The sequence below is a fragment of the Melanaphis sacchari genome, unplaced genomic scaffold (genome assembly GCF_002803265.2).
Source record: "Melanaphis sacchari strain LSU unplaced genomic scaffold, SCAv2.0 Contig8_pilon_pilon, whole genome shotgun sequence".
Taxonomy (NCBI): Eukaryota; Metazoa; Arthropoda; class Insecta; order Hemiptera; family Aphididae; genus Melanaphis; species Melanaphis sacchari.
The window spans coordinates 4,064,599-4,091,278 of NW_020271635.1; the positions used below are offsets into that span (position 1 = coordinate 4,064,599).

Consider the following 26,680-nt stretch of genomic DNA (forward strand, 5'->3'; position numbering starts at 1 on the left):
ATATATATTTTATCACATTTTTTGTTGTTAATTTATTATTCATTAAAAAAAAAATAGTAAAGAAAATATTCAAATTTTGCGTTATAAACAATTTATTAACATGGTCTAGTGTGGTGTAGTGGTTGGCCTTGGCCTCAGTCACTTATGTGTTCTGAGGTCAAGCATTGGCAGGAATCACTAGCCCTCGGATGAGTGACCATTCGGGTTCTTGATGACGAACCCATGGTACACATACATACACACGTGTTTCAACTTTACATTCAAATCCTACACAAAAAACCTAGGTACTGTTCTATCCACAGCTAATGGCCTTAAATGCTGGGCTTAAAATAAAATCAATAAATAAAATGTATTAACCTGTTTTATAACTTAATAGTTATAAAGATTGACACATTTAAGTTAATGAATAACAATTTTATATGTTGCTTATGCCTATGTGGCCTTTTTTAAAACGTTATTTATAATATGTTAATTTCATAATAAATATTATCAATACCTACACTTATAGATAAAACCAATTGCCTATTTTCAATTATTTCTAACCAAATATATCAAAAAATATACTTCAACAATTCCAATTAGGTGATAAAGGATGTACTAGATGCAATTAAGCATGAAGAGGAACTAGAAGTACAAATTGTAAAAAAAAAATTGACAATTAACAACCACTGCAGTGCCTAAAATAGTAAACAATATGATTTGATTTTGATCCATCTAAAACTTAAACTATTGTCACACAAAACAACGTCAAATCAAAACTAATAAAATTCCAACATTTCCAACAAAATCTGTTATAATTAATATCAAAATACATCTCTATTAGAGATATTATTCTCTAATCATGATTCCTAGTAAGAATATCAAATATGATAAGTGCAATAATGGGTAAAGTGCTATTGTTATAATGTTCTATAAAAACATGGTTTTCCAAAAATGTTATTTCAAAAATAGCAATCGTATATTATTGCACAAAATGGATAATGTACTTTACATTTTTTACAATAACATATTTGTTAGGTATACTATACTTATACATATTATGTTTTGCTTAAACATATTTTTTGGTCATGAAACGTTGCATTTAAATTCACGACAAGTTATATAAGCATTAAGCATGTAAACGGTTATAAAATCTACACGATTTCGCATTTTTCCGGAATTTTGTTGCAGTCTACAATTAGTTGAGAAGTGAAAACTATCCGTACCTAACTCGTCCAGTTCATCTTGGCACTCTGCAACCGTAATGACAAAAAAAAAGCAGTGGTCATAAAATTATTATATACCTAGCTCTTTTTACATATTTGATATTATTGATAAATGATTGGTGTATGGATATATTTATAGGTAATAAAATAATGAAAATCATTGATGGAATTGATTCTTATATCTTGCCAACAAGCATGTGTGTCGTATTAACTATATATAGATATGAGTGTATGACTGTATGAGAATAAATATTTAATAATTGGGCAGTGTATTGAAAAAATTGTATAATTCTATTCGTAAGGTGAATTACGTACATAATTATTAATATAATTAAGTTACAAAATTTGAAAAATTGCGGTAAAACAGCTATTCGTGTACAATTTATATTCACTGTTTTTAATTTATAAAATTGCTATTATATACGAATAACCATTTTGATAAACTCTAATTTCTCCAACTGTGGTAATAATTGAGGTTAATTAAAATTAACCATCGGGTTAACTGTAAATATAACATGAAAAATTATATTTATATTATCCGTTGTAGATATTAGAAACTTCTAACCTTTATTCTAAAGGCGGTACTTCGGAATTGTCGACGAAATTCTCAAGGTTATTGTCTCCGATTTTCTTTAAGCTTGTTGATGAATTAGTTATATTCCAAAATTCCACATGCTTTTGACTATCAAATACTTCATCCGTTAATATCAATTTACTAAAAAATTTAAGCACATTTGTTATTAAAACAATATAATTCATATCAGTGGCGTATTTAGGTTTTTGTAGTGGGAGGGGGATATGACTTAATATATGAAGATAGCAATGAGAATATTGAACAATATATTATAATATTTTAATTCTTGCAAATTTAATCAATTATTGAAAAAAAAAAAACATTTATAATTTTTTAAATAATATGATGACTATAATTATTTGTATATACAGCCTATTGCCTATGAGGGGGATCCCCCCTCCCCTCGTAAATATGCAACTGATTCATATAATATATTATATTTAATGCGAGAGATATTATATTGTACTCGTATAAATTAAAGAAATATCACTTATTTTCACTTTACCTGCATAATAATCTACTGCGATGAATTATACAGTATTCATTAAATCATATATTTAATATTTTTATAAAAGAAAAAATGTAAGTACGTAAATATGAAGCATAAAGTCAAATAATAAATATGTCCGTATAAATAAACTTAAGAAAAGGATTTAGGTACCTACTAAACTTGTTAATATTATTTAATTATTTTTGCTATAATATAGGTCCTATTAAAACGTAATACTTATATGGCTATATGTCAAAAGTTGATTAAATTCCGTACTTTATGATAGAGAGCTCGAGTTAAAATAATTATGGAACTTTGAATAAATAATACAAGTACCTACCTAAGCATATAGGTATGCTCTCTTTAAAGCTATGCATAATTAAACATAAATTTGAATTTAATGGGTATGCGGTACGCATATTGTATCAGAAATATTTACTAACTCATCTAATCATGATCAATTTATGTATTACCTATTCTGTATAATTTTTCTGTGTTATAGAGAAGTATTTACTAATACAAATGATAGATAATAATGAAAAACAAAAATTTTACTATACTTTTCACCGTGAAAATTTTTGTCCGTGGCGCATTGTTTTTTAACTGGGCAAATTATTTGTTTTACCTATAATAAAATATACATAATATACAATAAAAATATAAACATATTACTGGTAAACGTTTATATATATATTATGCGGCGATAATTTACTTTAGGCATAGTTATTTCTAATAGCTTCGAACCAATCAACCGTTTCGCATTGGATTCGTCCACTCTTACTTCTTCGTCCAGCGCCAATTGCAATACCTTTTTTCGTACAGTAACCCTCACATACGTGGGTTGAACGTCCACATCCAATTCACTGGTGTCCATGAACCTAAACCGAAAAATAAATGTTATTGTACAGCGTGATTCTCTAAAATTAATTACGTTGAGTAATGCCAATCTAGTTATTTCTTAAATAATTAGAAAAACCTTACTAAAAACTTATTCTTGATTAATGGACATTGACATTTTTATTCAGAATAAAATAATGATTTTAAATAATAAATATAATTTTAAATAATTAACTATAGATAAATTGTATAGGTACTGTATTATTGTGTATTTAATTATATTAATTTTTTTTTAAATTAGAAACTCATTTTTTTTATCAGATGATTTTATTGAGACATTGAGTTATTATTATTTGTGTATACCTACTAATAATAATCATAACTATTAAAGTTGGAAGATATGGTGGAAGTTATAATGGTTTTAAAATCATTATATAATTAATAATTAATATATCGTATATATTTTATAAATTTTTTTAATTTTCTTAATTTTTTTTAAGCCTATTAAGGGGTATATATAATATAATAAATTCTTATAATACATTATTATATTTTATTATTATACTTAGAATAAACATTTTAATAACTAAAAAACTACTCATTTAGATTTAGATTTAAATATTTAAATATTTTCAAAAATGTCATTTACAATTTACATAAAAAAAAGGTTGGTTAGATATTTCTCATTTGAAAATAAGTTTTTATTACGGCAGGACACTTTTTATTAAATGGCTTAAAAATCGAAATATTTTATAAGTGATAAATAAAAGCAAGTACCAATATAGTTACTTCAAATTTAAATTTTTCAAATAAATTCGTCATTGAACGAAACAATGTAAATACTGAGCATGCTCAGATATTATGTTATACAATTAAATCAACTAATAAGGTCTGTGATTTTACCTATAAAAAAGTTTGTCCCCTCCCTATAAAAATTTCCAAAGCTATGTCCATTTAAAAAATATAATAGGCATGTATAATCTTAAGTGTCCCACGAAATTGCGTTGGCTTATAAAACTTCAACATTATTAAATTATACATGATATAGGTTTAAATAATGTATTTGCATTAAAAACTTTATTATATGATATTGATTTACTTGTACACATGAACAGTAAGCACGTATCTATTATCTTCATTTTCCATTTTGTACGGTACTTTTGGTTGGTTTAAATTATACGGACGGCCGTCTTCGGCGAACAACTTTGGAGTCCTGCACGGTTTTTCTTTAGGTGTTCTTTTCGCTTCATCTTGCTTTCGCTGAGCTCGTCTACTGTGTAACGCCATCTCCACACGACATTCCGGAGTGTTTTCACTCGGTTGATTCCAAAAACTAAAATTTATGAAAATTGTATACAGGGTAATTCTCTTATCTAAAATTAAGCATTTCGAAATCTATTAGTGCTTTTGAAAAAATGCCTTACTTAATTTCTAGTTGAAATAAAACAACCTTTTTTTTAAAATATTTTTTATCGGTATAATTTTTAATTTTTTTTACTTTTTTGAATGACAACATATATTTTTAATTACATATTTAAAAACAATATATTTTTTTAAGTATTTTTATGCATACAAATTGAAATTCAAACTGGTAGGTTTATGAGTCATAAGTATTTAAAATTTAAAATTTAGGTGATTGTGGTGGTGAAATAGTAAATACGAGAACACCCCGCAAAATATCGTGTTCTAATTATTACAGTCGCAATAGACGAACTGCGGTCATAATAATATTAAAGGTAAAATTACCTTTCTTAAATGCGTTTCGTATTTGATCATTTATTATCCATTAAGCGCTTATCCAAATTGTAGTCAGTGTTATATTTTTTAGATTATTTCGAGATGAAATTCTTTTACGAAATGTTTTAAAAATAACGAATATTATGTTTCTTTTTCCCTTAATTCATTAAAAGGTAAAAAGGAATTATTGTAGGTACAAAATTATAATCTACACCGAAAAATAAATTTTTGGAAATTAATTTAATATTCAAGCCACCACGCTCAACCCATACCTATAATAGTTTTTGATTTAAAAAAAAAGAAATTATTCAAGTTGCAAATCAAGAATTTCCGAACACCACTTTGAATTGATACAGATTTAATTTTAATCAAGCTTGGTAAAGAAAAATTGTAAGATTAAGAGTTAAAACTGACTATAGTCTATAGAGTACAAAAATAAGAACTAGGAAATTATAAAATGGTTAGTGGTTACAATATGTTTTTGAATCGACTTTTTTTCTTCAAGATGAAGTAAAAGAAGAGAAGTGTGTTTTTGGTATTAATCGCTGACAAATCTAATCTATGGATTTAAGAATTATTAAATTTAGTGATTATTTGGTCACTATAGGTAACTATATTAACTATGATATAACTTTTACAGTCACATTCAGACAAATTTTGAGCAATAATGTATAGAGAATGAATAATGGAAGTGAAGCATTCAGTTTTAAATTAAAAATAGAGAACCAATCACTAGGTATATCTTAACATATTTGAATTTTTAAAGTGTATCAATTAGTTAAGTAAATTTATAACTAGGAAATAAAAACATTGAAATTTGAAAGTATTAATCAGAAATTCATTAAAATAAAATCAAGCAATATTTGAAAAAGAAATTGACTTGTTGACATTTGTAAAATGTATTTTATACAAATATAAACCAGTATATAATTGTTATAAATATCTATGTTATTTTTATTTGTTAAATATTTAAAACTCATATAAACTATTCGTCCAAATTTCGACTTTTATGTATTAAAATATTCCTTAAAATACTTTGCTACAGTATATGATATTAAAAATGTATAATATAATCGTTCAAAAAAGTAAAAAAATATTTTCAAAAACGTTAGTAGATTTTTAATTTGAAATAATGAGAGTTGTTTGGTAAACGAATCAACATACATAATATATTACTGTACACATATTTCGAGCTTATACAACATCAATTAGTGTCTTGATTATTAAGTATTATAATATCAATTATAGCCTAAAGATCTAATTACCTATTTCTGACGAACTATAGACTTATCTTTAGCTTACCTCTTATCCGTGATAAGATTTTTACATATTTATTTGATATATTTTTACAATTATTCACGTGTGTCTCAAAAAGTGGTATAGGTGTTAAATACAAGTATTCACACATCATAACACCCCTCAGTGCCCTCACCATACCTATGTGAATTTTTCACCCATTCACAATAAAATGAATTACAACATCGAATAAATAACGATAAGTTATGAGTTATGACTCATGAGTATAGAATATAGTGATATATTGTTAGATAAAATTAAAAAGAAAATAACTGCCAATGGATAATATGTACTATGAATTAAGATAGTACTATTAATTATTATAAATTATACTATAATCAATGTTCAATTTAATAGACATTTGTAATGAAAACTTTTTTAAATTGATATTTATGAGTAATATTAAATTATATGAGACATAAAAAACAATCAATTAACTATATTAGTTGAGTTGTTGAGTAGCGTTCTTAGTTCTTACTAATACCTATAGACTATAATATATATTATTTTCCAGATTATTTTCTATATTGTTCCTAAATTTTTTAATATATATTTATTAGTTATTATACATTATCTATCTACTATACAGCAATATTTTACAGTGCCTAGGTGGCTAGGTGTACTTGTTATATTTTTTTATACATACTCTTCATCTGATTCATCATAATTTTTTTCGTACGTATCCAAAGTTTCCTCAGTAATATTTAAAGATTTTGATGACTTTTTTTGTTTTATTCTGAAATCTTCATAAAATAGACATAAACTAATTATTCTAATAAAGTACCTAGCTCAATAAATATATTAAGTATCAACTAATAATTAATATGCATTATACATATTTTTTATTTTAAATTTATTTTCGAACATTTACTTTCATAGGTTTTTTGTTGGGCAATAATTTTAGGTTTAACACTTGATAACTGTTGTTTTGCGACTAATTTATCAAATGAAGTCACATCTATTCCGTCGAGTATGTCAATTTGTGGTAAAATACCAATAACATATTCTCGATATCCATCGTAATCTGTACAAGGATTTCCAGTGAGATATCTGAATAAATTAAAACATAAATATAACAATTTGTGAAATCGTGATAAAAAAAATTCGAAGAAAATAGTCTGTTGTTATTTATTTAAACCAAAAATTACAAATAAAAACATTTACTGTTGTCATAAAAAAAATTTATTGTAAGTTTTAAATTTTTAGTTGAATTATACTATGACAAAAATGTTAAGTGAAAATTGTTCAATCACATAATATACTGATCGGTTTTGGTGAGTTGCGGCCAAGTCCCAAAATAATTTACGAGTTGCGACCCGGGTTTATAAAAGGTACGTACGAATTCAAATTCTTAGAAAGAATTAATTTCTTGGGAGATGTGTTTTTTGGTCAATATAGATAATAACAGAAAACTAAAATATATTGTTCATAAAATATAAGTTACAAGTTTATCTCGTTTTAAAGATAATATTTTGATTAAAACTAATGAGACTTTAACTTACAATGTTCTCAAATGTGTGTTGTTCTTTAAGGATTCAATGCTATCAAGTTTCCCTATAAAATTCATTGTTAAATCTAATTTGTTTAAAGATTCACATCGATCCAAGTTTTCTATTTTTTCAATACAATTCAATGCCAAATTTAAATATTCCAACTTCTTTAATTTGTTCAAATTTTCTGAAATCAAAAATGTAATAAGTACCTAGGTATCTAAATGGTTTATGAACATATAGGCATACTAAAAACTATTTTATAGACTAGAACAAGAGTAATTTTTTAACCTAATCTGAGAATCTATTCCTTATTTCCTTACGTTGTATAGTTCCCATATTAAATAAAATAAATTTAAAAATTAGTTTTTAAGTTTATTTAATTTCACATGTCTGATCATTGCCAAAGTTCCAGACAGACCAGACACGTAATTATGCCTATGTTCTTATAATTACCTAATATAAATAATCATAGTTACAACATAAATTCTCAGTGAATAAAAAAATTATTATGTTTAAATTAATAAGAACATGGAATAAAGTAAAAATATTTAATTATCTAACATTCAAGTTTTCAAAATGTATAATAATTGTAAGTTATATTAAATAAGCAGGCACAAATACAAAGGGGGGTTCTAGGGGTTCAACCTCCCCCCCCTCGAATTTTCAGGAAATAATAGTTTTATTATATACTAGTTTAGTTTTATTTAATTGTCCGAATTGTCATAGCAATATGGATTATATACATATCATGTACGAAAATGTACGACCAGCCCCCCCTCAAAAAAATAAATATTTTTTTGTGTACACGCCTGTAAATAAGCATAAATAAAAATCAGATATTAGGGGATCCATAAGACATATTATTATATTGTTATGTGACGGTTATTCGTCCTTTTTAAGGGCTTACTATAGTTACCGTGCACCTACCGCATCAGGGGAACACTCAGGTACATGGTGACCTATGAGAGTACACAACGAAAGAAAAATAGAAAAAACATCAATAATAATATTATTATGTTTGTAAACATATTTTTTAAACATATTATGTTTGTTCGGTTAATAACAAAGTGTGGTGTTTTTTTTAGATAGAGCTTGACTCGACCTGTTCTCAGGTCAGAGATCCCGAAAAGAATGAAAAGTACAGCGTCTCGGACGATTATCCAGGTCGATGGGTCGTTCGGCAAAAATGTCTTGGTAGCAGGGGACGTATAGTTACATTTTTAAGGGAAAACAAGTTGCTTTGGGTGCGCGTACCGGCGGACGGTAACGGCGACCAGAGGAATAATTGTTTTTGTTTACACCGAAGCACCTAACACTATAACACAGTGATCTCTAACTCAAATTACCTACGGGCCATATATTTTTTCAAAAAAAATTCGCGGGCCAAATTTTAAGTGTCACTTTTATACTTATACACTAGAAACTAAAGACAAAATTAAGGCAAAAATACATACAAAATCCATTTATTTACTTTTTATTACTACAAAATTATCATTGAAAAAATATAATGATCGTTAGCTTATAAAAAAATTATAATTAAAATTTAAAAATAGCTTGAATATTTGATAATTTTTATTTTTGAGCTGCACTATTTTCATGTTTTTGTTCAAAATGTATTTTTATAGCGGGCCACATAGAAGGGGTTCGCGGGCCACTTGTGGCCCGCGGGCCGTATGTTTGAGACCACTGCTATAACATGTAGGGGAACTAGGAAAGTCGGGGGATAAAACACTGTTGATAAATTATATTGCAAAATGCGTAACGTTATATAGTCATTAAAATATTTTGGGTACCTAAATTATTAATTCTTAGGTCATTACTGGTCCATTATTCAATAGTTACTCATTATAATATTTGTTTTAATTATTCAAATAAAGCAAGTAAAAATTATTATTTTAAATTTTTTTTAGAGATTTTTAGTTTATTAATTTATCATTTATCAAACACACATAAATCATAGACCTATCTATATAAATATCTTTATACTTTTTTAGGTCCCTAGTATGATTAATTTTGTACAATATTCAATTAATTTTCTTTCTTTAATGTACAAATTAAAATTTAATGGTACATAAAATTGCAATTATTTAAAATAAATAATATGCCGATTGTATATAGTATAGAATATACATACTGTTTGGTTATTTTAACAGTCCAACATAAATATAAAATAATTGCTTAATATTTTAATGTAAAAGAACATAACTGTGTTTTAATGAATAATATACATATTACATAAGTTATAAATATATAAAAATATATTTAAAAAAATAAATTATCCTTACAAATACCACAAAAAAAGAATAGTTACTTATACACTCTTGTACTTAACTATAACACTATTAAATAATTAACAGAAAGATAAATGTAGTACAGTAATTATTTTTAATAATTAACAGTTAACTGGATTGAGGAGAATTGAATGAGCATACACAAAACATAATATTCCGCCTTGAAAAAAATAGATGTATAACTGGCGAGTTCTTAGTACCAAATGCTCGAAGTAGGTATTTAGAACTATTATTCAAAACGGTTGGGTTATGTACATTCATATCATCCAATGAGAGATCTTCTAAAAGTTTTGAATAATCCCAGAGCATTATTTTACAATCATGTGAGCCAGTAGCTAAAATAGTACTGTCTCTACTAAAGGTAATTGTATAAATAGGTCCTTTATGTCCAGTAAGCATGGCCACTAAATGCCCATGTGCAATGTCCCATAGAAGTATATTACAATCATTGCCAGCTGATGCTAAAACTCGTCCCTCATTTGAAAAACACAATGTCAAAATTTCTCCTTTATGACCAGTCATCAATCGTACTTGTTCTCCTGTGACACAATCCCATAAACGTACAGTTCGGTCACTTGACCCAGTTGCTATATAATTCGAATTAGGGTGAAACTGACAACAATCTACATCTGAAAAATGACCACTGAACAACCTTAATGCCTGATAATTATCTGTTGCCCATAATCTTGCTGTACGGTCTCTGCTAGCAGTTGCAAAATAATAACCATGTAAACTGAACTTGACATCAAATACAGGATGATAACTTCCCTTATACGCAACTACACATGACCATAAAAGTAAACTCCAAAGTCTAATAGTGCAATCTTCTGAACATGACAATAATAATGTTTTATCAGGACTAAAAGATACTTGATATACAGGACCATAGTGTCCAAGTAATGTACGAGTGGTTTCAGCTGATCTATCATCAAGTATCCTATGCATTACATCATCTGATTCCAGATCTATATCTAGTAGTTGATCGGCTGTTTTCATGGCACGCAGTTTTTGAGGTACAAGGCTCCATACACGTACTTGACTATTAGCCATTCCTACAGCCAACATTGTTGCATCATCACTAATGGTTGCACAATTCACAGCATTAGAACAGTTTAATAATGTATAACAACATATAGAAGGTAATGTTTCATGGTTTAATGCTACTCGTTTAGCAGAATCCAAAACTGCTTGAACCTTAATTTTTTTATCAATCTGAAAAATATAAATATTTAAATATTAAAAAACTATATTATTAATATTACAAAATTAGTGTGCATTATATAGGATTTACATTAGTTTTATAATTTAAAATTTTAATGTAATTAAATTTAGAAATTAAGTTATTATATTTTTACTACAAAATAAATTATTGTATCCGTTTTGAAAAAAAATTATTAAACTATTATTACATATTTAATATTAATTGGATAAATAAAAAACTCAAAAGTATTAAAATAACTCTAAAAATAAAATATGATTTAAATTTCCAATAAATAAAATATTTCATTCAAAAATTGACTAGATAAGATATTTTTGATTTTAATACAATTATTAAAGAAAATTTTAAATTTTAAGTCATTACAAGTATTTTTCCCTTATAATGATTAAGTAAAAGGACAATCCAGTTGTTTTAAAGGTAGATAATGGTTAACACTCAACAAAAAATATTTAAGTATTAACTATCTATGACAGGAAGTTAAAAATATTACAAAAATTCCATTATCGAGTTTTGAATTAATGGGTGGTAATATATTAAAATATATATTAAATTTTAAGAATTTCATTTTAAAATTTTCAAACAAATTCTAACATTTAAAAAAAAAATTACTATTTTTATATTAATATATTTACCTCTCTCAGTTGTGGTAATGGCATTCTATCTAATGGTGGAGCATTAGGATCAATTTTAGTTTTTTTAGATAATAAAGGATTAGACTTTGATTTCTTTTTTTTTGGTTTTTCACTCTCTTGAGTTTCTTCTTCATCTTCATCTAAGTTAACTGTTGCTGCTGCAGTTTGCAAATCAGGTTCTTTCAATAACCCATAATACACTCTAGATTTATTGTCTTGTCGAGTTCCTTCTCCAATCATACCTCCTGCTACCGCATCAATTTGTTGTTTGTTTCTAGCTATTCCTTCATATACATCAAAAAATAAATTTTCTTGAACAATATCTAATAGGACAGTTTGTTTTTTTTCTTTCAAATGCCGTTTTAAAAGAGATAAAGTATCCCTAGACATTCGAACAACAAATTCATTTGATTTGTAATTACTTATCAAAGCATTATCATCTAATTCTTCTTTTTTGGTAATTACTGCCAAGTTTTGAATGTCAGCTTGATAGTAAGATTCTTGTTCAGGTCCAAACTTATTCATAAACTTCAAAGCTTCAGCTTCATAACGATTACAAACAAGATCTAAATACATGTGTACAAATACTGGATATAAAACACAGCCCAATTCGTGTTTGTAAATATCTAATGATGTTTCAACAAATTTTGATAGAGTTATATAAGCATTCTCATACACTGACGGATCTCCTTGGGACTTAAATATGTTTAAGGCATTATTAACATCATGCTCTGAAGTATTATATGCAGAATCTGTTAAATTTGCTTCTTTTTTCAAAGTTTCCGCAGTAGAATTTAAGTTATACTTTTTGAGAATTTTCAATGCAACGCATAAACTTGTTTTTTTATCATCTGGTTCTTTGGGGATTTCATCAATCACTGGTTTAATATCTGGCTTAATATCTTCTTCCATATTTTTGAACAATGTTATAAGCTTATAATAATTGTTTTATATGCAATTATTATACAACTACAGATCATAAAATCATAAAATAATATTAAACTCTATGATAAAATGTAATTAACTATTGAAGTATTTGATATTAAAATTTTGGAAGGTAAGTTCAAATGTATAATAACGACATTCAGGTCTTGAAGTTAAATTACTCTTTAAATAAATTAAAAGTACACTTTTTAACGTAACACGATTTAAACTTTGAAAAATGACTTAAAAAATTTTTTACTAAAAAATGTATAAACAAAATATTTTTCATGATAAGATTTTATACAGTGTTTACTGCATGAAAACTAGAATATTCAAGTCTTTATGGTTTACAGTTTATACAGTGCAGCCATAAGAACGTTTGAAATTAATAAGCAAACATTTTTACACGATATTTGTATACAATTTGTTCACTATTGTATTATTTATATTATAAAAGTTTATTTAGTACAAATTATAATGGTAAATATCTACTAAATGAGTATATAGTTATTATATTAAACTATGAATAAATAATAGGAAGGAGCTTGCTTCGTGAAAAACTGTAAACACAGCATTGAGCGTAGGACATACCACATACCTATTATATTTGTTTTTTTCCGTTATAATCTAAAATCTAAATGATTTAATCTTATGAATAATTTAAGAAACACATTTTCGTCGATCAAATTTATTATGTATGTATATGTTTTTAGTGTTTAAGATTTCTAGAATGAAGATTATCTCATTGTAAAAAAACAAAAAAAAAAAAAAAATTACATAATATCTATGTATAAGTGTTTTTAAAACTATTACGTGAATAATAAACACGATTTATCAAATTCTGATACAGTGACATACTGATATCTACCTAATTTATAGTTTATACCTATTATTAACTTAAACATTGGGAAGGTCTTGTTTTTTAAAGATACCTATATCTTTTTTTAGAGACTAAAAGTCGTATATTTTTGGAAATGCATTCATTAAATTATGGTCAATTCTGTCTGAAATAAAATGTTTTATAAATTATCCACATTTATCTAATATTTTAGATTATAATAATTAAAAACTAATAAATATCCTAATAATATACTTATATAGGTATACATAAAAACAAAATCACTACTGTTCGGAGTGCATTCTGATGGATGCAATAAATTCAAACCATATATATTTGGTGTATTTTTACAATTTATACAATTTATTTTATAAGGGTATCTACAAATACAAATTTTGATATGAATATGAAGTTATATACGTATAACTTGACATTTTATTACGAAACTTTAATACCTACATTCGATTACCTAACCTTATTAGTTATTTGTAAATTATACTGACCTATTTTAAATATTAAATTTGATTGCAAAAGTAATATTTTTAAATCTTTACACCAATTTTGTAGATTTTCTATTTTAGTAATATCTTCCTGGTGTAGTGATATTTCTTCTAAAGTGCCGATCTCACCTTCGTTATGTTCAGAACGTTTCCTTATAAGTTCAATTGTAACTGGAAAAATTTTTGAAATAATACAGATTATTACATCCCTAATTGATTGTTATTATTATAATCGCAAATGAGATATAAAAATAAAATGTATAGAAATTATTTTATTATTACCGATGGTTAGGTTACTAGGTATTTACTAGGTATTTTAAATTCGGAGCGAAGCGAAGAATATATTGATTTTATAATATGTAATTTAAAATGTAGCTAACATAAAGAAATTAATATGTATTTACAACTGAGTCTAGTCGTATAGTAACGCAAGGTTAAAGATAGTTTTTAGTAGCGAATTGGATTTTGCACTTTAAGGAGTAAACAATTTTTAATGTACATGCATTACGGTTTAGACTGTTTGGAGTGTAAACAATAATAAAAGACTATAAAATACGTTTGTGTAATTTATTAATTATTCATATTAATAACACATAACAGTTATCAAAACATTTTGACTGTTTTTCAGTTATTTATATTATATAATTTATTATGTAATTATTATACTATTTAGGCACGAGAAATTTTCGATATAAATATTTTTTTATATTTATGTCGATAAAAAATTATTTGCAATTTTTTTATTATATACATTTGTATTGAAATTTAAATGTATTTAAAATTCATCAAAATCAAACATTTGTTCTAACTATAAGATGTAGTTCGTAGTAAAAAACGTATAAAATCTTCAATTTTATTAGCTATAAGGTTTGAAAATTTAATTCAATATTCTTCACTACTAGTTCACACTGAGACTAAGAATACAAAATATAGAAATAATTTTATTTTTTATAGATATTTAAATTTCAAATTTGGACAAAATAAATTTTTAAACAATAAATAACAATACTCATTATTTTGTTATAATTTAAAAACATTTCTGTGAAAACTTAAAATATTTAAGTAAATCATGAATTTGACTTTACGTAAAAAATGTACATTTATAAATAATCTTACAATTGATAAATATTTAAACTTCTACTACAATCATAAAATAAGTTGTAAAAAAAAGTAATATAATGTATGATTAAAATAAAATTCACACAGAATTCAAAACAATTTAATTTATAGCACCCCCTCCCCCCTAAAAAAATCTTAGATATGCTGCTGTTTAAAGAAAGATATTGTTACATTTTTAAATATATAAATGATATTATGTAGGTAATATGATATAAATATATATTGTTATAACTATTGAATACTAATAAATAAATGCAATATTTTCAGATAAAATTAAAAGAACCTATACTGTAGTCTGTAATATTATTTGTAAAAATAAAATTAATAACTTTTATAACTATGTATATCAAAAAACATGTCACGAAATATATTTAGTCATATCAATAGACTGTCTCCGTTTAAAATAATTTTTCGAGTTTAATAATAATTGATAGGTACATAATTGAATTCAAATTTAATACACCCATAATAATAGTGACCAACTAGACACCTTATGCACGGATAGGTGGTATAAACTTGCCTACCCTTTTTTTATTATTTAAAATTACGACGTTTTACAATCTGTAAAATAAACAATGGTTATAATAATTAAATTTGTCTGAGAAAAATAATCAGGAAACATGAATGAGAAAATCATTCAGTAGTGGCACCCCAGAAATTCTTAATTTTTACACGTACTTAAAAAATTAAATTATTGATTTTAATTTTACATACGATGTCCTCAAAATAGTAATTAATTATTACATTGATTATAGAATAGATAAATGGTTATAACAATAGTGATAGAACATTTTTGAGCAACCCAAGTCAAATACCAAATTTTGTAAAAATGACAATGAAACTAGGAAAACCAAAACTTGATTGAATCTTTAAGACTACGACCAACTTGTGCACTGAAGTTTAATTTATTAATTTATAAGAAATTGATAATGCATTGATTTTTTTTTTTTTTTTTGGTATTTATTGAAATAGTAAATCATTGAAAACAAAATTAGAAATAATTGGAAGCAATATTAACAAATACCTACCTATAGTTGTTTAATATAAGCACCTTAGTAGGTACCTGTTAAAATTAGTAACCTTGGAATATATAATTACTTTTTTTTCCGAAATCGACATTAATGTTGGAAGTTATTGATAGGATTATTTATATACGTAAATAAATTTAAACTTAGAATATTATACTAATAATAGGAAGTAATTATTACTTATTAGTTATTACCTATGGTGTATATACTGTATATCATTTAATTATACGTTTACATTCACTGATTTGTGATACTATATTACTGTCGTAACCTTATGAGGTACGCATATGGTGTAAAAAAGTATTTCCGTAATATAAAAAATACTTTAACTATTTAAACTGCTCAATTTATTTAGGTACTTTAATACTTGTATTTTACAATAAATGATAAAAATAAGGAAAAAATTTAAAGTTCAAATTAAGTAATTGGACTTGCTTATGTTTAAATTATGTATATACGGTGCATCATGAATATAAAAATTTTACATTAAAATAAATTACATTTGTAAGTGTGAGATCATAGTTATACCATACATCTTGTACATTGTTAAGTTATAAATAATTTTATAAATATTTAACTAACGGAATCGTTAAATCTGAATTTAATGATATATAATTGTATAAGAAAAACGATTTTGAGCGAAGACGGTCTGTCAGTGTATACTCTATATGACTACACATCAGCATATTTCATAAAGTTTTGAATAAGCTATTCAAGTCTTTATTTTAGTATTATTTTTAAGGTAAGTTAATATATTTATATTCTTATAAATATATTTTTTCAGTAATTATTGCATTTACTATGTTATTATTATTTAATTATTATAAAAGTAGGTATCTACTTTTATGATATTTGAATGATACAATGATAACTGCAAGTTACGATAATCCATTAATATTAGATATTATAATATAACTTATAAGTACTCACTATTAGCCATAATTATGCAATACGCGTGCTGTGTTCACAAAAAACAAATTATTTTAATATTTTATCGATCGTGATACGTTTCAAATTTCAATGGATACTTTTTGTACGTTTTTATTGATGATACGTCGTTGCTATGGAATGGAGTAACAGTTTAAAACTTACTACTTACGGGTTCTAACTTCTAATGGTATTTTATTACTACTAAACTACCAGGGTACGTGAATGTGGTCGTTCATAACCCATAATACAATTATTGTCTCGTAAACGAACCATAGACATATCAATAAATAAATATATATATTGTAGAATAGTACCTATGGCACAAAATATGGAAATTTTTAAAGAAATAAAAAGTATTAAAGTTTGTACCACATGCGGGTCCTGATACAGGTGGTTGACAAAAGGTATTAGCTGCTGGTGGCCTAGACGTCACGTCTTTGACGAAAACGATTCTTGCACTTTTCCATGACAATTTTTGAGTTTTTCGACGTTATCTATGTTATCTATGGTAAATACCCTGGAACTACAGTCTTAGATTATTTAGCTCCCAACTAAGATAATAATATTATACTTATATAAAATATGATTTTACGGTTATCTGTTTCTGTTATCATATCGTCATTGATATAAATATTATGACCATCGTTCGTCAGATGATAGAATTTATTATTGTATTCATCTCGTTCGCACGCCGTTACGAGTTCACGAGTTACGACCTTTCTAAAGACGAGTTTTCACCCGTCGACTTCAAGTGTGATTGCACGTCGACGGTGTTCTCTCGCTAAGCAGCTGTACTGTTATTTGTGCAGTATTATTATTATTATTATATCGGTGTTCGGTACGCACAAATTACAAAATATGTTTACGGCAATTCAGTTCGCGACGACGTGTTGACATTTCGTACGGTGCCTATGTTCGATCATTATTGTGGTAACCAATAACCACCATTTACACCATTAACGGTGATATTATGCGTTAGGCTTGCGTTACACGATGGCTGCTAAAATACAACCGTTTGATCCTCCGAGTTCTGCCAGTTCCGATAGGTAATTTACCTTGGTCGTAATAACTAACTTAATGGGTGTACTGTAACACTATTTGTAGTAACCTAGTATGCTACTGTAATACTAGTCGCGGTTAAAGTCTTAATTGACCGTTATGGCTATAGTATGCGATGTGCGTAGTTCAGATAGTTTAAATAGTATATTGCTTTTGTACACTGGCCATAGCGGTTTCATTTGTGTTTGACAGTGGTTATTTTTTTGTATGTTATGTATTTTATTTTTTATATTAAACAAATTTAGTAGGTTTTGAATTTTGGGTACCTATATCTTTACTTCCTGATTTTAGATGTTATTTTAATGTGTGTAATTTTTGATGACTTGAAGTGTCTTGTTTGTTTAATTGTATTGTGATATCTAACAAATTTTTAAAAATAAATTCATCAGGAAATACACATGTTAAAAGAAAATAACAATAATAAGGTATTTGTATAATACAAAAGATATTTTTTATCATGTTGATAGATAAATAATTAATTTTTTTAATTCTTTTGATTTTAGTGATTTGAATGAATATCGTGATGTAGTTGGTGACATTTCGATTGCTTTAGATAATGATGACGAAGAAAGTGATAGCATAATCTCATCTAGTATGTCACCATCTAAACAGCCAACTAGTGCACCATCAACGGGTAATAATTTATTTTAATTGTTATAATTATATTTTGTTTATTAAATATAGTAGAACTATTAAGTAACTACATAATGATAAAATTGGCTTGCTTAAAAATTTTAACCATGATCAACAATTGGTATGTTGTTGAAGTTACAAATTGACCTTCTATAATGAGTATGTATAGTTTGTCCAATTCATCTTGGCATTCAGCAATCATTAAGATTTTAAAAAATCAACAACAATTTAAAACTATTTTATATTTAAAAAAATACTATAATTCTATAGACCAAATTTTTGTCAAACCCTGACGGTTGCTGAGTGCTAAAATGTATTGAATAGTTATAATAATACATGTGTTATTATCAATAATATCCAACTTTCTAATTGCACATTTATAAATGAATAGGTAAAACAAAAGACATGATCTCTTAACACACAATTTGTTTTCTGATTTATTATTGCTTCATTTCCATAGTATTTCTGTAAGTTATTTTTGTATTTTTATTTTAATTTAAGTGTTGGTGAAATCTCCTCGGTCAACTTTACGACAAAGAACGACCTCTGTCAGTCAGTCGACTAAAAAAACAGCTACAGAATCAGTATTACAGTCTCACACTCGCACAATTTACACAGCTGGTCGACCACCATGGTACAACACTGCTGGGCAGCAAGTAGAACCATTTGTTATTGGTCAGTATGAATTATAGTTAACTGCACTTCTTTTGGACAATAAAATTTTATGTATTTATAATAACAGATGTGAAATATTGCTAAACTTTTAAATTCTTAACAAAATTAATCTAATTTTATATACAATACAATATTTAGGTGTATGTGGTGGAAGTGCTTCTGGGAAAACAACTGTGGCTAGAAAAATAATAGAATCGTTAAATGTACCATGGGTTGTATTGCTTAGCATGGATTCATTTTATAAGGTTTAATTTATTAATAATAGTATCAATTAAAGTTCAGTAAAAATATTCAATTAACCGTCAGTCATGGGGCCGAATCCTTGATGCATAATCAAATAGACGGTTAACAGTAGTTTTGCAATAAATGTATTTATATATATAAATATTTTACAATGTGTGTATTTTCATATAAATAATAATAATAATAATAAAAAAAAAAAAACAATACATGCATACACAGGCTACTTGTTAGTCACTGATTAAATTAAAAGTGTGTTCACGTCATGCTTATTGCATTTATTGTTTATGTTAAATATTCCAAACTATTTTTGTGTGCTTACTATTTGTGGCAACCAAGTATTGGAAACTATGTTTGCCTTTTTTTTTTTAAAATGACGGTTAATTGAGTTTCTACTGTATTATAATTAACAACTTATCTAATCTATTATTTTATTATTAGGTGTTAACTGAAGAACAACACGAAAAAGCTGCTCATAATGAGTATAACTTTGATCACCCAGAAGCATTTGATTTTGAACTATTGACTTCTACTTTGCAAAGGTTAAAGGATGGCAAGAAAGTTGAAGTACCCATTTATAATTTTGTCACACATGCTAGGGAAACTAAAACTGTAAGCATTAAACTTCTTCTTTAATATTAACTATTGACTAAAATATAGGTATTCGTTTAGTATGTGACCTACTATATGATAATTAATTTAAAAACAATCAAATTAAAAATCATAAAAATTAGATTATTTTGTTCTTATAGGTTATGAATTATATTTAGTTAACAAAATATCATTAAAAAATAGAAATTTCATAAAATTATATTTAGCTATACACTTCAGAGTTTAAAAAAATTGTATCTTGTTTACTGATCTAGACAAGACCACTGAATATATAATAAAATTATAAAGTAATCCTTGGTTATCCGTTCATACTTATGTATGTATATTATTATAGATAATCGTCTTGTTAGGTCACATACTAAACTTGATTTTTATTTGGTCGATTACATACACTACAAATGCCAAAATATGTTTAATATCTTGTAATAATAGGTAATTGTTGATAAATTAGTTTTAGTATTCATGTTAAACTTAATCATTTAATACTGATTCATTTATTTTGTATCTCTCATTAATTTTAATTGGTTATTCTTATTCTAGTTTATAGTGTTTTATATATATATATTTTAAAATTTTATATATTATTATTTATTTTAGAAAACAATGTATGGTGCAAATGTCATAATATTTGAAGGAATTATGGCATTTTATAATGCAGATGTTTTGAAGGTTAGTAATATTTCATTAAAATTGAATATTAATTTAAAAATGCTCAATAGTTTAATTATTTATTATTAATTTTAAATTTATTATTTTATATTTTTTAATAAGAGATTGGTTAAACTTAAGTTTTCACAAATTGTTTAAATTAATCTACCTTTATTCTTAAAGTTTAAGGGTTTGAAAAGTTTAAGACATGCATATTCATGATAAATATTTAAAATGTTTATTTAATTATTTTCTGTGTTTAATTAATTTTTTTATTTTGTACAAATCTTTGTATAAAATATATACCTAAATTCTTGAATGTCAATTTTGTATTTAATTTCAATGACATATAATTTTAGTAAATCTAAAATTATCCATTTTATATTTTTTAATTGAATTTTTACAATCATAATTATTTAACTTTATATTTGTATAGATGTTGGATATGAAGATATTTGTAGATACTGATGCTGATATCAGATTAGCACGGAGACTTAAGAGAGATATATCTCAACGAGGTAGAGATCTTCAAGGTGTTTTAAAACAGTATTGCAATATGGTAAAACCGTCATTTTCACATTATATTGCTCCGTCCATGATCCATGCTGATATCATTGTTCCTCGAGGTGGGGATAATACAGTTGCTATAGAATTAATTGTTCGTCATGTACATAAACAACTACAAGCGGTAACTTTTTTTTATATATTATTATTTTTAAAAGTAATTTTTTTCTCTCTATAATTAATGTAAATTTAAAATTATTGTTGCTTAAAAAGTGTACAAAATATTAGGAATTAGATAGTAGTTAATACATTAGTTTATTTTTTTAGTTTATTAGAAATAGATTAGATTGAATTATCATTATCGTTATCATTGAAATACAGAAATGTAAGCAAAATTAATTGTTATATTTTATGAACTTATTTGCTTACTTACTGTGTAATATAAGTTACTGTTAAAGTTGAAATCCATTACTTTATAATTTAAAAATTTGCTTTAATTATAAGTATTTACATTAAAATAAAATTAATACTTTATTTAGAAATTGTATAGCATAACTAGTTCATCTATACAATTTTTAATTGAGGATAACTAAAATATATATAACATTAATTAAAGAATAAGTGTGAAATATTTATTTTGATATTAAAAATATTAATTACATTCAGGAATAATAATTTATTTTACATTAGAATTATTCTTCATTTACATTTAGAAAAAAATGAAAATCTTAATAAAAAAAAACATAAAAATGTTTACAATTTTATAAAAAATATTTCAGGATGAAAATATAAATCTAAACCTTACAACTATTTTTATTTAATATAATTTGTTAATAATATTTTATAAATTAAGTTAATTTACTATTCACCTAAATTTGAAACGAAAAAAAGTGTAATATCTACCATTTGTTGTTACAAAATTGTATTTGGTGACATTTTTAATTAGACAATATACCATTTTTAATAGTCTTGTAGACATGATAAAGATGAAATTTTCATTATTTATTGGGAGTTAGTTTATTAATAAAATAAAATAATTAATTTAATCATCAATAGCATGAACAACGCCAATAAGTCGTATTTTACATGCCATCAATTTTTATATTTTATCCTTATTACTTACAATATAAGTAAATAATACAATTGAATAATCATGGAGAACTTATAAAATATATAGTTAATTTATATTTTAATTGGTTAGTGTATAAAGAGTTCCTAGATATTTAATGAAATGACAAATTTCATACTTTAACACTTGCATATACATATATCAAAATAAAAACCTACTTAAAAACAGACGATCATTAATTTTGGCAAAAGTTCACCATAATCTTATATTAAAAATAACAAATCTATATCAATCATGTACGAAGTAAATTTACTATCTGACTAAAAGAACAATTACAGATATTGATCTCTTACAATAAACAAATTTTTAAATTATTATTTATTAAAATTAATTTTAGTAGTCTACTTATAGTTAGCATTATTAAGATTTATTTTTGATAATAATTTTTATTAAATTTATTTTGATCTGATATCTCTTATTGCTTAGTTTATTAAAAAAAAGAAAATAATTTTTGATTTCTTCTTTTATGAATGTAATTATGAAGATTGTATACTAAAAACGTAGTTATTAATTGAATTAGGTTTAAAGTTACTTTCAACTTAAAATATTTATACAGGTAAGACAAAATCATTTTGCTGCATTATGAAAGGATTCCATTTAACGGAATTTCAAACATTGTGTCATTTTGGTTGAGAAGTTAAGAGAAACATTGAGAAATGACTTATATTAATAAATATCAAAACTTATAATTAATTATTTGTGATTAAATTTCATTGTTTTACTATAATTTATATTTTATTTCATATAACCAAAAAAAAAATAATTAAAATAAATGAATTTGTTTAAAATAATTAAAAATGTATTATTCATTTAACTATTTCTTAAACTTTGTGTTCAAAAAAAAAAAGAACATAATATTTTTTCAAAAAAAAAAAAATAAGTAATTATCATATTTACTTTCAACAAGGTTCATATCATCATTAAAATTTGTATACATTTGGAATTCGGTACTTACAAATATTTAATAATGTTTGGCAAAGGTAATATTTGATTTAACACTTGACATTAAAACGTATGAACTGCTAATGGCAGGGGAGGTGTACTTAAAAAAATGAATGATTTGAAATAATTATTATTACAAATAAAATAATATTTTATAGAAATCAAGTACTAAAGAAAAATAATGAACTGGAAATAGAATTAATCACTTAACTTATTTGGTTTGCTCACATACAAGCTAGTGTGGAATTGCTATTTAAACTTAAAAACAATTATCAATAATATAATAAAGTATTAATAGTTGATTTAATCTTGAAAATTCAAATTTTATTAATAAAAATACTAAATTAATATTTTTCTAAATTAAAAATAAATGTGAGCATAATAATCTTCCAGATATAATTATAAAATTATTTATATTTATTTTTATGTTGATTTGCAATATTAATTTCATAATTGACAGTAGGTCTATAAATGTTTTGAATTTTGTACTTACAAATATTTAAAAATATGAGGAAAGGTAATTCAAAAGAAATCATAATTAATCAACAATATTAATTTGTATACTACTTTGTTAAAAAATATATAATAAATATTATAGGTAATATAATAACATTTTTGGTGAACTGTTTAAGAGTGCCCTTAAAGCATTGAATAATTTAAATCAGTTATTATCACAATTTTAGATTTCATAGAAATTAAATAATAAAGAAAAATATGATTGAAAACATGACTTATTGTTTTACTTGAACATAAGTCAGGGTTGTACTGCCATTTTAATTCAAAAGCAATGATAAATTATTTAGTGTTAATACATGTTAAACTATGTATTAATAGATAATTACCCCATTAAAAAAATAAAAATATATTGTATGTTCTAAAATAATAATTTTGTCTAAAATAATTTCTGTATAATGAATTTAATGTATTTTTCATAGCATATTGTTAACATTATTGTTGTTATTAATTTATAATTTATTTATACTGTTGACTTATGATTTTTTTTTTTTTTTTGAGATAAAAAATGTTGTTTAATTAAGTTAAATCAATTAATATATATATTTTATCTATTTGATTCATATTAAAGGTAGTGTTATTATTATTTACTAGTTTGTGTAAATAATTTATAAGTCATAAAACGATATTATAAAGACAGTGAAACAATGTTAGTTCATTGTTTGTAAAATAAATATCTATGGCCATTTTGAAAATGTTATCTATGGATTGTAGACAATTGTGATTGGCTGATATATTTTTAGTAACACAATCTTTATTAATAATGTACAAATAATAAAATACTTAAAATTGTAAAATAGTATTAATGTTTAGTTATAAATTTGAGTTACATACATCAGGTTAGATATGATTATAATTTTCATGTATAAATTAACTTTGAAATAAGTTAATATAAAAATAAAATAAAATATACCTAAATATTTATATTATTGATATATATTTACAATAATTTATCTAATTTATATTCCCATGTTTTTGAAAAAAAAAAAATACATATTTTAAAACGATAAATTATTTTTCTATGTTTCAGCGAGGATTTAAATTACGAGAAACACTTGCAATGTCTTATATTGGTCAACCTCTACCCAGTTCTATTCATCTATTGCCGTCTACACCACAAACCCAAGGCTTACATACCTTTATACGAAACAAGGACACGCCTAAAGATGAATTTATATTTTATTCCAAACGGCTTATTAGACTAGTTATCGAGTTTGCGCTATCATTGTTGCCATTCAAAGTAAGTGGTATTAGTTTTCTTTTTCTTTTTTTTTTGTCTCAAAAAATAAAATTAATAGTTATGTAAGGTTAATGAATTAAATCTATTGTGTTTTATTTAGGATGTTATTGTAGATACTCCCCAGTGTGTGCCATATTCTGGTAAGAGATGTGCTAGTGACAAGATATGTGGTGTGTCGATTTTGAGAGCTGGAGAAACAATGGAACAAGCAGTTTGTGATGTTTGCAAAGACATACGTATCGGGAAGATTTTGATTCAAACAAATAGATCTACTGGCGAACCAGAAGTATGTGATTTGAATATTTATTTTGTTTAGTTTAATTAACTTATGTTGTTTAAATGTAGCTCTATTATTTGCGCCTACCTAAAGATATTAAAGACTATATGGTAATTTTAATGGATGCTACTGTGGCTACCGGTGCAGCTGCAATGATGGCCATTCGAGTACTTTTAGATCATGATGTTCCTGAAGAAAATATTTTATTGGTGTCATTACTAATGGCTGAATCTGGTATGTATGTTGTTTAATTAGACATAGTAAAATGCTAAATTATTGTTAATATTTTTAGGGGTGCACACAATTGCATATGCATTTCCTCAAGTGCGCATTGTCACATCAGCTGTCGATCCAGAAATAAATGAAAAATTCCATGTTTTACCAGGAATTGGTAATTTTGGTGATAGATATTTTGGCACTGAACCGGAAGAGTACTTATCCAGTTAGTGAAGCAATTTAACTGAAGTCCTTAATAATTAATCATGCTGAATTTTTATTACGAGTCTTATTAACTTACAATTATTTTTAAAAATTCTTACAACTATTAATTTCTCACAATACTGTATATTAAGGTGTTTTGAAATTAGATGTACTTAACTTAATGTAAGACTTCTAGTATTAATCAGATTAATGGTTTATAATTGTTTAATAATTGGATTGATATCATTGAATAAACAGTTTTATTTTATAATGAGTTCAGACGTGTCCAAACAATTTATGTATTCTTCATTCTCATCAGTCATCATATATAATTTATACTGAGTCTATATTCTATAGTCCATGACAGAAAATGTCATCAACATAATGGTCACTATAACAGTCAACTTGTTCATCAAGACATATTTTGCTCTTGTTGATATACATTATTTTACAGATGATTATTGTTATCTGTTCAATCAATCGGTTGGTGGTGATAGTCAGCTGTTAACCAGTGTAAATACAATATTATTATACTTACTTAATCAACTTAATCAAATGTGTTATTAATTCACAAAATGTTGATGTTTCATAATATTTTTCATGTTTAATAATACTGGGTTTAAAAACTTTTAATGGAATAAAATAATGCAAAAAGCGTATAGTCAATAATATCCC

The 26,680-nt window shown here is 25.1% G+C and overlaps 3 protein-coding genes across 4 annotated transcripts; 1 reads left to right on the forward strand and 2 right to left on the reverse strand.

Moving 5' to 3' along the window:
• Window positions 1–1,601: 1,601 nt before the first annotated feature.
• On the reverse strand, window positions 1,602–17,328 carry LOC112602459 (protein tilB). Its single transcript, XM_025350529.1, has 10 exons — window positions 17,114–17,328; window positions 14,040–14,207; window positions 7,642–7,816; window positions 7,011–7,189; window positions 6,786–6,882; window positions 4,206–4,439; window positions 2,982–3,147; window positions 2,830–2,894; window positions 1,771–1,920; window positions 1,602–1,707 (listed from the first exon to the last, which is right to left on the reverse strand). The coding sequence occupies exons 1-9, from the start codon at window positions 17,121–17,123 to the stop codon at window positions 1,773–1,775; spliced, it is 1,242 nt and encodes a 413-aa protein (XP_025206314.1). The 5' UTR covers window positions 17,124–17,328; the 3' UTR covers window positions 1,602–1,707; window positions 1,771–1,772.
• LOC112602457 (transcription initiation factor TFIID subunit 5) lies at window positions 9,877–12,761 on the reverse strand. Its single transcript, XM_025350526.1, has 2 exons — window positions 11,775–12,761; window positions 9,877–11,135 (listed from the first exon to the last, which is right to left on the reverse strand). The coding sequence occupies exons 1-2, from the start codon at window positions 12,684–12,686 to the stop codon at window positions 10,032–10,034; spliced, it is 2,016 nt and encodes a 671-aa protein (XP_025206311.1). The 5' UTR covers window positions 12,687–12,761; the 3' UTR covers window positions 9,877–10,031.
• Window positions 17,329–17,754: 426 nt separating the features above from the next.
• LOC112602458 (uridine-cytidine kinase-like 1) lies at window positions 17,755–26,284 on the forward strand. Of its 2 annotated transcripts, XM_025350528.1 has the most exons (12): window positions 17,755–18,159; window positions 18,464–18,597; window positions 18,676–18,806; window positions 19,307–19,480; window positions 19,619–19,725; window positions 20,162–20,332; window positions 20,930–21,001; window positions 21,417–21,668; window positions 25,099–25,308; window positions 25,409–25,594; window positions 25,654–25,819; window positions 25,878–26,032. In XM_025350528.1, exons 3-12 carry the CDS (start codon window positions 18,767–18,769, stop codon window positions 26,030–26,032), a joined length of 1,533 nt encoding a protein of 510 aa, XP_025206313.1. In that variant the 5' UTR covers window positions 17,755–18,159; window positions 18,464–18,597; window positions 18,676–18,766. The 2 variants fall into 2 exon arrangements, with proteins under 2 accessions (XP_025206313.1, XP_025206312.1); XM_025350527.1 differs by lacking the exon at window positions 18,464–18,597 and having other exon boundaries at window positions 18,107–18,159; window positions 25,878–26,284.
• The last annotated feature ends 396 nt before the right edge of the window (window positions 26,285–26,680 follow it).

Excerpts from the sequence above, each read along its gene's own strand:
- LOC112602457 (XM_025350526.1), bottom strand. The coding sequence starts at position 12,686 with ATGGAAGAAGATATTAAGCCAGATATTAAACCAGTGATTGATGAAATC. Across the intron at positions 11,136-11,774 it reads CATTACCACAACTGAGAGAG|ATTGATAAAAAAATTAAGGT; the intron begins GTAAATATATTA and ends TATATTTTTCAG.
- LOC112602459 (XM_025350529.1), bottom strand. Across the intron at positions 7,190-7,641 it reads AACACACATTTGAGAACATT|ATATCTCACTGGAAATCCTT; the intron begins GTAAGTTAAAGT and ends TAATTTATTCAG. Across the intron at positions 3,148-4,205 it reads CTTACTGTTCATGTGTACAA|GTTCATGGACACCAGTGAAT; the intron begins GTAAATCAATAT and ends TTTTCGGTTTAG.
- LOC112602458 (XM_025350527.1), top strand. The coding sequence starts at position 18,107 with ATGGCTGCTAAAATACAACCGTTTGATCCTCCGAGTTCTGCCAGTTCC. Across the intron at positions 25,309-25,408 it reads TATCATTGTTGCCATTCAAA|GATGTTATTGTAGATACTCC; the intron begins GTAAGTGGTATT and ends TGTTTTATTTAG. Across the intron at positions 25,820-25,877 it reads ATTACTAATGGCTGAATCTG|GGGTGCACACAATTGCATAT; the intron begins GTATGTATGTTG and ends TAATATTTTTAG.